The sequence below is a fragment of the Taurulus bubalis genome (genome assembly GCF_910589615.1).
Source record: "Taurulus bubalis genome assembly, chromosome: 7".
Taxonomy (NCBI): domain Eukaryota; kingdom Metazoa; phylum Chordata; class Actinopteri; order Perciformes; family Cottidae; genus Taurulus; species Taurulus bubalis.
The window spans coordinates 7,856,745-7,873,187 of NC_136595.1; the positions used below are offsets into that span (position 1 = coordinate 7,856,745).

General features: G+C 45.3%; 1 protein-coding gene across 1 annotated transcript; it reads right to left on the reverse strand.

Annotated features, from left to right (window-relative positions):
• Window positions 1-118: 118 nt before the first annotated feature.
• Window positions 119-15,245, reverse strand: igfbp3 (insulin-like growth factor binding protein 3; the record flags this gene model as incomplete). The annotated part of the gene is made up of 4 exons (XM_079220972.1): window positions 119-274; window positions 8,491-8,610; window positions 11,007-11,260; window positions 14,882-15,245. 4 exons carry the CDS (start codon window positions 15,243-15,245, stop codon window positions 149-151), a joined length of 864 nt encoding a protein of 287 aa, XP_079077098.1. The 3' UTR covers window positions 119-148.
• Window positions 15,246-16,443: the final 1,198 nt, after the last annotated feature.

The window sequence follows — 16,443 nt, forward strand, 5'->3', positions numbered from 1 at the left end:
ATGTTTACATAAAACTACATGCAAGGGCAAAGTAGTCTCGCTCTCTCTCTCTCTCTCTCTCTCTCTCTCTCTCTCTCTCTCTCCCTCCCTCTCTCCCCACCCATTCTCTGTCTTCCTCTCTCCGTCCATTCATCATCCCTCCATCCTCTCATTTGCTCTCCAGGTTGTAGCACTGCGTCTCGCCCCGCTCTTTGCCGTCGTAGCCGGGCAGAGGCTGCCCGTATTTGTCCACACACCAGCAGTAGCCCCGCCTCCTGCCTTTGGATGGACGGCACTGCGAAAACAGGTCGGGAAAAAAAAAAGAATTAGCACGCCGCTTGTTTGCGTTTCCAAAACACTTTGCAGAGATGAGCATGCACAGCCTTCAAAGGGAAGGTTTGCAACAGACAGTTCCTGGACAGACATCGCTCAGCACGCTCTGACTTCTTTAGGTTCGAGGCCGAAGGAAGAAAAGACTGGAAAGTAGTGGAGGACTTTGAAAACAGATTAGCATTTCCAAGGTGAGGAGTTTCCCGCATCCCTTATCAACACAACCCTCAACGTGCATGTGTTTATTATAATAAGACTCCGTCTCTCTTTGTTGTCTTTTTTCAAATTTTGAATCGCCAAGTCACGCCTCAGCAGAACTCTCATGAGACAAAACACCGTTGATCACGGTGAGGAATGCCCTGCTGTCTGGAGCTGCCGCCCGTCTTTTATGTGCCGTAACTATCAGAGAGAAACACGACAGATGATGCAGCTGCTCGTCTGGCGAAGGACGATAATGAATGTACCAAGATCAGAGCGGGAGAGTATCGCACAGGCGTCCACGTGCAACCAGCATGCCGTTCGTTGAGTTTGTCCCCTCTGTGAGCTGTTTATTTATCAGGCGAACGGGCTCCTGACCGACGGGGGCAAGCGATGAAAAAGCAGATTATTTTTGATAGAGAGGGGCATGGAATGAGGAACTCACTGAGTGAGTGAGAGTGAAGGAGTGTGAAGGTAAACATGGAGTTGCTAAAGTATTTGCCAAGGCCAAGGTTGGAGGGCTGCAAGGAAACCAGCGCTGCTATTCTGGGAAACTGGCAGAAACTAAAAAATCATCTGGAGGTGATTATGGCCTGAGCGTGCACGAGCACACATCAGCAAACATGTAGGCGCACACATACAAGAGTTGCATCTACTGTACATATACATACCCCCCACCAGCACACAACCGCAGTAACATCATATTTCCCACAGGGGGCAGTCCATAAGTATATATATATATATATATATATATATATATATATATATATATATATATATATATATATATATATATATATATAGTTCTCTGTACAGCAGGACACTGGATTTAAATTGAAACAATGGCTCTGTGGTTCAGCTGCTTACTTTGAGGATGAAAGGACCAAACCAGTGGATTTGCATTTTTTAGCCAATTTAGTACTAACCGATTGCCTTACCAGGTAGCCACTGGTCACCATCCATTTGAATGGATGACTCTTGAATCTACAATCTTCAATCGATAGAACCCTCTCGCGGTCTACACACATTGTTTGTGTAAGTTACAGCCTTTTCACATGAATGTTATCTTCATCATTACCACACAAAGACAATCTAACCCCGACTGAACTAATGCAAACTGGATGTTAAATGTGATGGATTAAAGTTTCATGAGAGGACTTCATTCTCACATCCTATACAGAAACAAAGGGAAACCAATGGCTGCCAGGGTATTCAGAAGGAGTGCACATCAATGTCCAATCAAGACTGTCGGTGGCCAACTCCACTGGTCCTTCGGTAAAAGGAGTGTAGGATCTAGTGGTGAGGTTGCCGATTGCATCCAACTGAATACTTCTCTTCTCACCAGTCCCTTTCCAAGGATGTCGGAGAACTACAGTGGCCTTCAGGTAGTGTAAAAAACGCAAAAGACTATTGCAAGTGTTTGGCTTGTCTGTTCTGGGCTACAGTAGAAACAAGGCGGTGCAACAGGGTGGACTCCATGAAGAGGACCCATTCTCCACGTAAATATAAAGGGCTTGGCCTCACGAAAACACAACGACTCTTAGTTCCAGGTGAATATACACCAATGAAGACATGGCTATAAGTTTGATATTCCGATTTCTGCCACTAAATCCCCCTAAATGTCACACACTGTACCTTTAAAAGCTTAAAACAACCTATATTCATGTGTTGCTGACAAAGCAACCCCTTGAGGTTCATTGCCTTAATTAGTTAAGATGCTTTTGTCCACAGTGCATTATTTATATTTACATACATTGAAGAATCATTGAGAATCCAGTGAGGAGCAGTGAATCAGATCACAAACCAGCTCGGAAGTAGCGCGACAATATTTGTGCAAAACACACAGGCAGCGTTGCATCAGTTAACACCAACCTAGATGTGATGGGTTGAGGAGCAAATGTGACGAAATAGCGGCTTGAACCATGTCTCTGGAAAATAGGACATTGGTTTAAACCGGCACGTGCCAACCCGCGGTTACGTGTCAAGACGCCACTGGTGTGTTGGCTTACATTGATAACATGTATGACTCCAACATTGGACACTGCGACTGGGTCGCGTCTTCAACCGACAGTCAACATCGATTTCTATAGTTTATTCCCATTCTTTCCCAGAGTTGCATAAGAAGATCGATACCCCTCCCGTGTCTGTACGTTAACTATGGAGCTGGAGCCGGGAGACTACTAGCCTAGCTTAGCATGAAGACTGGAATCGACGGGTTACGTTTGAATATCACCACTGCAGTCACGATACACCATCAGGTAGAGGCCAACTTGTTTTGCTATCTTTGGCTATCTTATGTTCCCGCAGGCACAAAAAGGGACGTCTTTCCAAGGCGGACTCCCCGAAGAGGACCCACCTTCTATGTATATATGAAAGGCTTGTTCTAGGCTTGTTGTGAGGGAAGGAAATATTAATACATTCTGTTTTTATTCATAAAGGCAGTGACAGGTGACGGTAAGCATACTATTTGTCTTGGTCAGCTGGCTAAGAAGTGGGCCTTAAGTTATAAAAAGGCGGTTGTTGCACGTTGTCCTCCCTCTAACTATCTTTGGGGATATTTCCCAAAATGCTAAAACAAAACAACCTTGCAGAGTTGCGGTACTGCATTGCAGGCGGCTGCAGAGACGCAGAGGCAGACAGACCGACAGAATTTAGAGTGTGACCAGGTGTCTGTTTCCGGCGTCTTCAACATCCACGTGCAGCCTGAGTGCATGATCAAAGGCAGCTTTATAGAGACAGAGGCCTATTAAAATACCTCGCCAACAACTACTGCAGCAGTCTAGGGGCAAGTACGCAGCCCAACACGCCCCATTCTCACACGCTAACATCATCGAGAGATTCTTTTTGGTTTTTCCTCCTTCCTCTTTTCCTCCTCCTCTTGTGTTTTACTCTGTTTTCTCTCTCACTCTCTCTCTCCTCCCTCAATTCCCCCTCAGGGTGCCATAGTCTGAGTCTGCAGCCAACTTCTATTTTAGCCCTGACCCAGTGGACGAGACTGCGGAGAGGAGCTTAACATTGTGTTCCTCTGCTCTGGTTAATGATGATGGAGTCTTGTTTGTGCTTGGTGTGTGTGTGTGTGTGTGTGTGTGTGTGTGTGTGTGTGTGTGTGTGTGAGGGTTGAAAAGCCAAAGGAGAGGCGGAAGGGAGAGGAAGAGCAAAATGTGCATGTGTGCATTCCCCTGTTGCTTGGCTACCTTTGAATTTCCGTTCAGTCTCTCTTTCATCTGAGAACTATTAGCAGTCATCTCAAGCAATCCTTTTCCTTTATGGCTTAAATCTACACGAACACACACACACACACACACACACACACACACACACACACACACACTGACACACACGCACGCCCGCGCAGTCGGAGAATGTCAAAGTCAAACGTTTGCTGAGGACTGGATGTCACTTGACAAAGACTGACAAAGACTCTACCCTTTGTTGTAAACATTACTCGTTTCTTTAAAAATACAAACTAATCCTAAAGGACTACTGGACCAACAATCTACCGACACTCACCACCTGTTGCTTTGCTTCATGGCGATAAACAGAACATTTTCTATGGATATTTTATTTTCTTTTTTCGAAATATACTCAGCTTTTGGAGGAGTATTCCCTCACGGTGCTCAATAATCCAAGCATTGGTCCCATGGCCGTCACTAAAAAAGCCCATTTCATCCACCCCACACACAAACTCACACACACACATAATGCCACCTTTATGGGGTGTGTATGCGCGTGTGTTGTCTGTATGAATGTGTGCTCTCAGTCTTTATAACTAATAGCAGCGCCGCAGGGCTCTATGGACGTTTAAAAGAGCCGAGTCTGACCACAGGATAAACACAAGCTCATAAAATGCAATGTGTGTGTGTGTGTGTGTGTGTGTGTGTGTGTATAGGGGTGCACGTGTATGTATTGGTGTAAGAGGGTGCATCTGTGTGTGTGTGTGTGTGTATGTGTGTGTGTGTGTGTGTGTGCGTGTGTGTGCATGTAAGGGCATTGGGGGCAGCAGCAGTATATGGCGTTTACTGATAAATAGTTTAATGAGAAGCCCAGTGAATAGTTTTAGAAGAATGGAGGCCACACAAACTTGAAAAAAGAAGCCCAAAAAAATCCATAGATGTGGACATTGTCAGATTACGATATTTACAATACATGAATCCTCGCCGCCGCAAAGTATAAACTGGAGTCAAATATCAGTCAATAATGAAAAGTGATTATTTTCTAAAGCCTTAAAACAAATCAAGAAGGTGCATCAAACTGTAATACTGTCTGTATATGTCTGTACAATCAGGCAATGCACAATATCACAAGGTGACATTGAATCTTTGGCTTTTACTTACCATAACCTTTATTTTTTAATTTGCCTGTGTTCAATCATTGGTGCATTGGAATTTGCTAAATGACAAAAAGGGTTTGGTAGAAAACATATTTATATTCTCAAACTACCGTATTGTCAAGGAATAGTTTCAGCAGTACTGTAGCTCAGTTACCGCCTTGGCATTGTAAAAGATGACTATTATGCAACAGCCTTGGCACCAAAAAAAAAGACATCCCCAAGTGAGAAGGAAGGCGAGGTGGATTAGAAACCCAGGGAGGGAACGGAACGAAAGAGAGAGAGAGAGAGAGACAGAGTGAAAATAGATGTCTGGGTCCCCGAAGGTTGGCCAGTTATTATAAAGCCATTGTGGTCGGTGTGTACGTTTCCACAGATCCTTCTGAGTCACGCTCAATAAGTCAGTCCTTATGGGCCTGGCAGTCGGGACACAGTGAGGGAGGAGGGATCAGGGTACGCAGGCACCTGGCTCACATCCTTAACCCACTGACTTTTCCTCCTCCTCCTCTTCCTCTCTCTCTCACACACACACACACACACACACACACACACACACACACACACACATTTAACTCTGAAAGAGCACAGAGAGAGATGCAGACACTGTCGTCCCATTCACAACCCTTGTGGGGTGATTCCTGGCCAAACAAGGAAGGAAAAGCCAGGTGGGCGGAAGGGCAGGATGGACCGAATGATGGAGCGGGCAGGCAGAACAAAAGACGGGTGGATGACTGTAGGGCAAGGCACAATGGGGGTAATGATGGGTGGGTGAAATGATGAATAAAAGAGAGAGACAGACAGACAGACAGAGTGACAGGGAGGAAGAGTGCGCGAGAGAGAGAGAGAGAGAGAGAGAGAGAGAGAGAGAGAGGAAAAGTGAGTGTGAGACTTTGAGGGGTGTAATGAGTGGGTCAGTGTTGGGCATGCGTGACCTGAACTGGGATACTGGGCTAATTCATATAACTGCTGCTAAAAATAGGTTTCTCCGTAGGCGAGGTAGGGCTTACACTGCTGAACCTTCTCCTACACTGCTGGGGCACTCATATTACCAGCAACATGTACACTGGAAACCACACACATGCATGCCTGTGACTTTCCCCTTGTGATAGCTGACCCGTAGCCCAATATTCAACCCTCTATTTAATCCTTCTAGTATCAAAACTCAGTCTTCAAAAAAAGTCCTTCATGTCGAATATAATGGATTTCAACAGTGAGTAGTATTCTGAATGGAAAAGCATCAGACAATTTGCTTTAACTTTCCAAACCCGCCAATCACGCCATTAAAAGCGATTGATCAGGTGTGCGGCGCTCAGAAGGTCTGCAGAACGTCACAGCGGTTCCTTTCAGAGCGCCTTCGCGTGCGGTCGCTCTGAACAGCTGGAAACACTCCAGGCATGGTAAGACGACACATTGTACAACAAACTATGACATTGTGAGTCTCCCGTTTGCTCAGTACATTCAAATAGTCACAAGCGCCAAATGTGAAGAGTGACAAATGACAGTGGTGTGTGTACAGCCATACTTTGGCAGAGCTCAGTATGTTTGCAGCATACTGATGACTATGAGCAGACAGTCAGGGGAAAAAAACGGTTTCACAAGTTTCTATGATCTTTTTCTTCTGCTGTGAAAACGTATCACCAATTGAGCCAACATGAATCAAATCCGACCTCAGATGCTTTGCTTTTCCAGAAACCCAAAATGCTTATGAGGAACTCTGGACCTTTTTCTAAATAAAATACCTCTCCCTGCAGTGAGTACTTTCCAGTTGCCCTGCAACTATTAGTGCAGAGTCTGCAGTACTACTTAATATCACATACTGGTCAAGTATCCCATCAAACTGCTGCAAAACATCTGTATTCATTCATAGTAAAAGCAAGAAGTGGTTGCTGCCCAATATCACCGGGACGGGATTGAAACAATAGCAATGTAGCTGGATTCCTGCCCATATCCAAAAAACTAAAGACAGATTTTCCACTTCTGCAAGTCTCACACGATGACTCTGTGTCATTCTTTCTTAGTGTGGAAACCGTCACAGTTATCTACTGTTTTCTAATCCGTTATAAGGAATGCACAAGGGACTTATGTATAGTTTGTATTTTACTATTGATCTTTCCTTCCTGGTTCTACTTGGTTAAAAAAAATGCTGTGTTATTTCCCAGTTTGATTCCTGGCACTATTTGTTGGAAAATGAAAGATGGAACTACCAGCTCTTACCAGCCACCTTTTAACCGTTCCTAAGCATTTGGTATTAAAAGATTTCGGGTGGAGTATCACTTTGAGACCCTAAGGCAGCTTGTGTATCATGTGTATGGTTATGCCCTTATTTCCTCTGCTCAGTCCTTCACCCATCAACCCCTTCACCCCTCCCTCCTCTTCTCCCCCCTTGCTCCCTTCTTTTCACAGTATTGTCACCCTAGACGGTTCACACGGTCTCCTCTTCGCTGTGTTTCCGGTCATAAATCTCTGCAACACACCGTGAAGGCACATCCCCTCGGATGAATTTAACACAACACCCTGCACCCCACCGGCCCTCTGAGAAAAGGGCGACAAGGGCTGGCACACTGCTGCACACACACACACACACACACACACACACACACACACACACACACACACACACACACACAGACCAGAGCCTGACACTTTCCCGGTAGGTATTTGTTGATGAAATGCAGGACAGGAACAAAGAAGTCTCTGATTTTAATGAATGTAACAATAGAACTGCACTTTGGGGAAAGAGTGAGGTAGTAATCTGAGAGGATGATTTTATTGTGTACGTGTGTGTCTGTTATGGCTCGAGTTGGTCTCTGACTCATGGTGCTTGTGGCTTGTTTTTTTTTTGGTGACTCATGCGTTTCTCAGAATGGGCTCTAGCTCCGTGGAATCCCTCCGATAAGGCTCTCAACCTCAGGAAATGGGATGGTTATATTTATTTCACCTGCCGTATGTCTCAACAATGCCCCACCGCACCTCCCATCCATCCTCAGCCTTCCCCGCCTCACCCCTCCCTTCCCTTAAGGTCAGCACATCAGCCACCGGACTACTCCAAATGAAGTTTAGCTTCCTTGATTTTTTTTCCACCGTCTCACAAATGAGCAGGCTATGGGTGGCCCGGAGTCTGCTGTACCGCGGACAAGAAAAACTAAACCAGTGACAGCCTGTTTGTTTTTCTTTACCTCACCAACAGCACCCCACACCTACACACCCTCACCAAAACTACCGCCATCAAACAAGCGCCATACATACACTCCCCTGCCGCCACATCTACCGTGCCACACACACTCCCAGACCACATTCTTACATCCCTACCCCCCACACTCTCCCACACCACACACCCACAAACACACCTGACCGACTTCATTTCCTGTGAGGCATGAGTCAGACGGCTGCAGTGCATTTACCGGAGTAATACATGGTTATTAGCCATTCTGATAATATAGTGTTGATGTGGCTGTCAAGGCAACCCGAGCTGCAAAAAAAGAAAGAAAAAAGGGGGGATCGGGCATGTGTGGGTGGGTGGGATGAGTCGGAGAAGATTCTTTGTAAGTGTTCAGGCATGCGGTGGGTCTTTTTGCATGTCCGCAGGTGTGTGTGTGTGTGTGTGTTTAAGTGTGTGCGAGAAAGAGAGAGATGAAACAGAGTGGAGAGCCATTCACCTGTTTTTTCTTGTAGAAGCCCTTTCTGTCACAGTTGGGTATGCGGAAGCCCCTCGGATTGAGCACATTGCTGATTTTAAGACCGCTCAGGATGCTCTCCATCTCCCGCCGACACGGCCCCTAGCAATATGACAAACATGACAAAGCCAGGCGACGCCAGTGTTACACACTAATCCCAACATAAACACGGACATGAAGAACATGAGAAGTGTCCATGTAATTATAGAAGTTCATGGTGACCATCAGAGTCTCTAAAAGTTCACCTCCTGAACCCTGAATGTCCCACTACCCCCCACCATGTACACTGTAATATGATAACATATTTGTGGTTTCTGCTTGTTTAAACATATGATACTTACATTAGCAGATAGATTAAAATTATATAATCTTAACGTCTTAACGGCCCGAAAACTGCTATTTCTGGAAAATGTAAATGTTGTTTTCATTAAATGTAAACAGTGCTTGTCTGAACAGCATCAATTTGCTGTGATGAATGACCCCACTGAGCATCGAAAAAATGAATCAACTTTCTGAAAAATTGGTACCTTGTCTCACAAAATGTTTGATATAATACAACCCAAATTATGTTGTTTAAATTATAGTAGATAACCTAAAAAGCTGTGGTGTGTTTGACCACAAATTGCTCTGCAAAGCAATGTTTTGTTGAGAGATTCCTCATAGTGTTTGCATCTTGTGTTTTTCTCCACAGGCACGAGGCTGCAAGCACACCACATGTTGACAGTGATGCATTCTTGCAAACTGCATCCATGTGCCATGGAGAGCTAGCAGTCTGCAGGGTTTCAAGTCCAACAAAGGGCCTTTTTCACAGCAGACATTTTTACTTATCATACTAGGAATAGCACAGGTGTTACTTATAAATATATTATATATATTTACACTGTAGATATATCTTCCAATAAGAGTGACAAAGGCCAGCATTGTCAATACCAGGACCCTGAAATCAAAGCAGCTGATTCATTTTTATTATTTACACTGAAGCTTTTTCCACTGGAACAATTAAAACTGTCTCCCGCAGTTTGACCAGGTGGCCTTGGAGTAAAGGCGCTGAACATGAACCTCAACACCAGTCAGGGACCTTTGTTGCACGTCTTTGACTTCTTGTCATTTCATAGTAGTTGAATGAAAAAGCTGAAGGCTGCTGTCTCTCTAAGGCATACGGTGACAATGCCTAGCGATAGAGGTTGGTGTTCATTTAGAGTAAAAGGAGATAATAAAGAGAATAGTGATACAGACTTGAACCAAGCTAATGTTAACAAAGCTCGTCAATTTCAGTGATGTTTCAGTGAAAGACACACGGCCACGACGCTGCCCTGGGTAACTCCTAACAGGCAACAGTTGTGAAAGCGGCTGCAAAGAGAAAGACTTTATACGAAATACAAGTTAGCAAACTAGCTAGCAATTGAGCGAGCAAGCTTACCGAGATTAATGCTAGCAGAGTTGCAGTTTCCAGCCACTCTTTGTGAAACTCTCTGTTTGGCTCATAATGTAACGTACATTTTCGACACACTACTGTTTTAGAACTTGAATTTGTCACAAGATAAATATTGCGTGCATAACACAAGGTAGCTGAGGTTAGCGCTTACTAGCTAGCAAAAACACTAAACATTTCAGCCTCTCGGACTCTATTCTTCTCTCTGGGTAACGTCATGTTTTCAAATGGCTACTTTATTCATTTAAAATGCTACTTTGTCCAAAGTTAAATGTTGTATATAAATATACAACGTTGGTAAGAGAGCTAACGTTACGATTTAACACACTGTTCTCATGAATTATACGAGAGGGTTTGACATTGTATTGAAAAATGTAACAGGGTTACATGTTCCCTATTTTCAACAGACGCATTTTGCTGAAAGTCGCTAGTTAACAGGGTTGCTTGATAGACTGAAACACCAGTACTAAACTAGTTAGCGAGAAAAAACAATAGCAAGCTAACATTTATTTTGCTGCTCAGTGACGAGACTCTCTGTTAACAAGTTTTGTAGTCGAAAGACCAACAACAGTATCAAGTTAAGAAGAAGAAAGTATCCTTTATTAATCCCCTTGGGGAAATTTTTCTCTGCATTTGACCCATCCCTGGATGGGGAGCAGTTGGAGATTGGGTGTCTTGCTCAGGGACACTTCGACATGTGGGCTATGGGGGGACTGGGGATCGAGTCGGCTACGTTGTGGTTGCGGGATGACCACTCATCCCCCTGAGCTACAGCCGCCCCCAAAAATGTATATTCGTCAAATTGTAAGTAATTTAAACAAAATACAATAATATATCATATTAATATATAATAAGCTCGAGGACTCACTAGCTCGGGAGCAAACGTCTTTAAGCCCAGACAAACTCTCTTCTTCGGTTTATTTGTTTCGCAATATACAAAAGGTCAGTTATTTTAGTTACACAGCCAACCGCTGCCTTACAGCCTTTCCCATTCACCGTTCTTCCGCCATATAGCAACACAATAACCATTATAACAGACTTTTCATAGCCTCGGGGTGTAACTTACATACTCGGTCTCCCTCTTGTTCTCCAGGGAGAAGTTGTGCATGTCCATATTGGCTCCTCCTGACACCGATTCCACCTTGTAGCTCTGAGTCTTTCTGTTCTGGTCCTTCTGGATCAGCTTGTTGTGCAGAGGAGGCCTGGTGTCCATCGAACCCCGGCTGTGCCCGCCCTTCGCGGTCGCCACGGCGGGCAACACTGACGTGGTCGAGGTCACGTTCAAGTTGGTGAAGCCTTCTGCCTGATGCCCGCCGTTCTCTGAAAAGGTCAGTCATCAGTTTTCACATCACAGAGTTTGAGATGTTTCATACTTAGTGGACGCTGGGGATAATGTCCAATTCATAGGGGATACAGATAAATAAATGATAACGTTTGGTGGCTGATTCTCTGTTTTTGCACTATTTACAATCGCAAAAAAAGTATTTTATATCAAAATGAAAACCCATATAATAAAAACCGTCTTATGTGATCTGACTTGAACAAGAATAAAGGTTTTATAAATCTGAAACTGTTTAAAACAGTCTCTGCACGCTAATCGTCAGGATTTTGACAATCGACCTGGTCTTAAGTTGTCTTGCTGCAGTAAAGCAGTACAATTGCCCCTCTTTTTGTTTTCATTGATTTAAAACAACCCTAAATGGAGAATGCGCCACCTTTTTATGTGGATGACCGATCAATATTGATAATAAATGGAGCAAATTGAAGCAATAAATTCCTCAGTGCTATTTAGACAGAGAAAGCTGAGTTCTCGTGCTGGTAGAGCCGTGCAAGCAGTGCCTAAATGCACCAGCATGCTTGTACGTGAGCTACTGGCGTCCAAAGGATCCTCGCCGGCTGAACATTCGAGTCAGCAAAAATAATGTAGTTTCTTCCTTACCTCCGGCTCCGTCAAATGACGGCACTGGATGCAGAAAGAACAGCTTTGTTTGCTAACTCTAACTTTCCTTGTAAATATAGCATGCACTTAAAAATGTATTGCTCCAACAATCTGCTTTAACTATAAAAAAGGATTTGACATCCACGTAAAAAGTGGCAAATCTTCCCTTTGAGACTTGTATTATGATATCTTACCATAAAACTCCATATGGTGCAAAAACAGACATTTACGAAACCTTCATTTACTTCTCAGCTATGATTTTACTTAAGCACTCTGATGCAACATGTTAATGTCAGCAATGTCTGTGTTTCTTAAATTTAATAGTCTTGACTGCCTAAGAGAGGCCTGTTTAAAAGAGATAAAATAAAGCTAGCTCATTGCCTTGTGGGCTGTTTGGAGCCAGAGCCGAAGCCAAGTAATAAACAGAAACATGACGACTTAATATCCACAAATTTCCACAGCATGCAGACCAAGAGATAGTCACAGAGAGAAACTGAGTGTAAACAAGACTCTTTAAGGATGCTGTCAAGAAGAACATGTTGTGTAGTGTCTATATGAAGGGGAAACGGGTATTGGGGCTAAAAGAGGAAGAGGTTAGGGCAGTAAGAGGTAAAGTGGGAGACGAGGGAGCAGATGTATTAATAGCCTGTGGTGCTGGCAAAGATTCCAGTCAAATCATTAAAGACCGAGTGGCCACCATCTGACCGAAAGGGAGAGAGGAGGGGGCTCTAAACACTCCACCCTAATATAGGAGAGGACCAAACTGCCAGCCGTGTGCCACCCGGTCAACCATGCCGCCACTGGGCCACAGTCGGAAGAGCTAACTGAACTGGGAGACGTCCCTGGGGAGGCAGAGGGACGATGGGAACACACATGCAGCGGCTCACACACACCCAAACCGTTTTATAACGTTAACTCAAAGCAGATTTTGTGTTTGAGAGCTGCGGTGTAGGCGGCGGACGGGCATGTAGGGGTGTAGCTTGTGTGGGCAGGCAGGCTGGCAGCCCACCCTTTCTCCGTGACCACCTGATCAATTAGTGACGTGATTGGGCTCCACAGTCTCCCAGGCTTCCCAGAACTTAGAATAACAACGTGGATGTCAACAACAACATCAACTGGAATGAGACAGCGCCAGAAACCAACAGTGATCTTTGACCTTATATAGCCTCCACATGGTTTTTCTGAACCCTGCAAAAAAGGTCCATACATGTCCATAACCAAGGTCAGAACTATTGAGCCCTTATTTAAGATTCCTGCAAGCATTCATTTTTATTGTCAATATAAACTTTTATATAACCTTTCAAGGAAGTCTGGGGCGTTTTAGATAAACACATTACGCAATTTGTTTGTATAATGGGACAGGGGTAAACAGCACAAACTGCGGTGAGGAGAGCTTGTAAATGTCTGGGAGGAGAGGCGCTCTGGAGCTGCATGGGGACCGATGGTGGTGGAACCACTGGGCTGCACTGACACACTCTGACCAACAGGGGCACTTAGGATCATTTCCCACATTTCCAATGGTGGAGATACTGGAAATAAGCATGCATTGAAACCTGTCTCACTGCTGTTGGACAGATGCTGCAAATAGAGATAAGATTATATTAAATGACGAGAGGAAAAGAAGTAAAGAAAGAACTATACAGGCTAAGTGGCAGGAAGTGAAAAAGTAAGAGTGTGAGTGTGAGCCTGTGTGTGTGTGTGTGTGCGTGTGTGTGTGTGTGTGTGTGTGTGTGTGTGTGTGTGTGTGTGTGTGTGTGTGTGTGTGTGTATGACAATGTGACTGTTGAGTGCGTGCACACCACACATTACTTTGGCCAAACCAAATAACCAGAAAGAAGAAAACACACACAGAGGCTCCTGGAGGCCTGACGTCAGCCGTGCCTAAACACACAACAGTGTGTATTCACATGTAGGTGGCATGTGTGCCGTGTCACCAGTGTGAGCAGCATGCATCCATTCACACAAAACACCATGCAGATATAAGGCCTCTCAATATCTGCAGGATGGCATGCAATGGTACAATATGCAGTTTGGGCTCATTGGTATTACTTGTGTATTTGAGTGTGTTTGATGCTTATGGGGAACTCAAAGAAATGACCCCCCTCTCTTTGCCACACACCCGAGATGTTTTGGCTCACATCCTGGATCAGGAAAGCAGCAGCACATATTTTCATGCTGTGTACAAAAATCCATGAGCTTTACTTGAAGGAAAAAAAGGACATTACAGAAGACAAGGACATGGTGTGCGCTCAGCCTCAGCTAAATACTGTATACTTACAGTATGTATGTGGCATTCCTTAACTATTGGTTTGATGAAGCCAGGCTGTGTGTACGTGTGTGTGTGTGTGTGTGTGTGTGTGTGTGTGTGTGTGTGTGTGTGTGTGTGTGTGTGTGTGTATGTGTGTGTGTGTGTGTGTGTGTATGTGTGTGTACGCGCACGTGCACTTGTGGCTGTGTGTATGCGTGTGTTAGTGAGAAGGAGTTTTCTTAAAACAAACAATCTGCAAACGGAAAAACGACAATCTTTTAATTCCTTCATCTTAATTTAAGCATGATGGTCCAAAGATGGAAAAATAAAGTGTCCGCCTGGTGGGACAGCGAAGATTAATTGCTGCGTAAACCTCCAACCCTTAGCTGGTGTTACCCTCTCAAACCTATGGGATTTGTTTAACCCAGGCAAACCCATCACTGTGCAATGTCAAGTCCCACTCCTGAAAGCCCGCGACTAAAATAGTGCGTGACATTGTAAACTTTGCGCACATTTATTTGTGCCGTATGTCTTCTTAGGATCATTATCTCATCCACGATCAATACAACGCACTTAATCGTTGTTTTTTTCCCATGAGCAGAGAACACCACAGACCTGGTCAACACAGAGCAACACATCACGGGGAGAGCGCCTGTCAAATGCACTAAATAACAACAACACACGCGCACACACAAAAAAGAACATGAATGTCAACAAACCGTGAGAAGCGCAAACGAGAGCCCCGCCGTCTCACCTTGTTTTTGCGCCGGTATGAGAATGCTGTTGAGTTTCTTGGACGCGGCGCTGGAGCACGCTCCCCGTCCCTCCAGCAGAGCCTGCAGAGGTCGGCTCTCCCCCGGCTTGTGCTGGCAGGTCAAGCCGGAGCCGCAGCGCGCCGTGTACACTCCACACGCCAGTCCCTCGCCGAGAGCGCATGTCATGCAGCAGCCGCAGCCGGGCTCCCTCACGCGCTCGGCGCAGTCCTTCGGCAGCGGCTTGCACTGCAGAAGCGCCCCGGCGTCGCAAGGCTCGCATCGGACCACCGGCCCCGCGGTGCCGGCGAGCCCGGTGAACGCAGCCAGTGCCGCGGCAAGACAAAGCACGCAGAGACCGGGCATTCTGCCGATTAAGCTGGTCACAAAGGGACAGTATGCGAGATGTCGCGGAGGCTTAAGGGGACTTTCTGTGACACAGCGAGCCGGCTGGCCTTCTCCATCTGTATTTTCTTTTACGCGAACTTCTCATTTTATACAGGCGGAAAAAGAGCCAACAAGTCACACCCTCCTCCGTATGAATAATGTAAACGGAGAGCCCCGATATGAGGGACCGCTACATCCAGTCAGAAGAGAGGGCTGCTCGGACCTTCTTCTCTTTTTAATCCCTTATAATATAATTTACTGAGAACTGATCATCTGTCATGCTCGCTCATAAAAGCAAAGGTGTTTGTTTCCATCTGGAAATGTGGCCTCTTGTAAAAAAAGAAAAAAGACAGGCATGTACAGGGAGCTGCAGACAGCAGCACAACAGTGTTGGTTACATGTATCTTCACTCTCAGAGGTATTGATATCATATGTTATGTTACAGGAAAAAAGATGCACAGATGCAGATTTCCACCAGAAGATAAAATATGCTGCACACGGGGAAGATTTCCTCTGTGTTGACTGTTCCCCAAAACCTGTGGAGGTTTTCCACACCACTGGCCACATCCCCTGCTTACATCAAAGGTATGCGAGTGAATGGTACCCCCCCACATGCATTACTGATAAAACAGTCCTCTGGGCAGATGTGTAGGTGGCCTCCATATTAACCCACAAAAACAAAGATGTCTTTGCATATAACTTGTGCGTGACCACATGCTCAGTGGAAGGTCGCAGCCAAAGAGGTATTGCTTTACGGTTCTGGGCCGTAAACGCTGCAGTGTTCGGATGCACATGTCAGTCAGATCGCCAGCAACAGCTAAGTGCGCACACGCAGGCCAGACTGCATACCATTACCTGACCCCTTTTGCCCGAGTACTTTCAGAGGCGGTGCCCACCTTTCACATACACTGAGCAGACCTGGTGATCTGGCACTTTGCATCATTCCCCCCCCTCACTCACACACACACACACACTCTTCTCTCCCATGAGTCCCATCGGCAAGCGTGCACCTTTCCTCCCGAATGCCCCCCCTCGACCCCACAGGATTTCAAATTATTAGAAGAAAAAAAAGTTCAGATTCTGCCGGCTCAGCATCGCCCCCCCTGTCCAGCATATCCTCCTGTTCTGCAATAACAAACGCGAGAGGGGGGTACACACTGAGAAAATAAAGCAATCA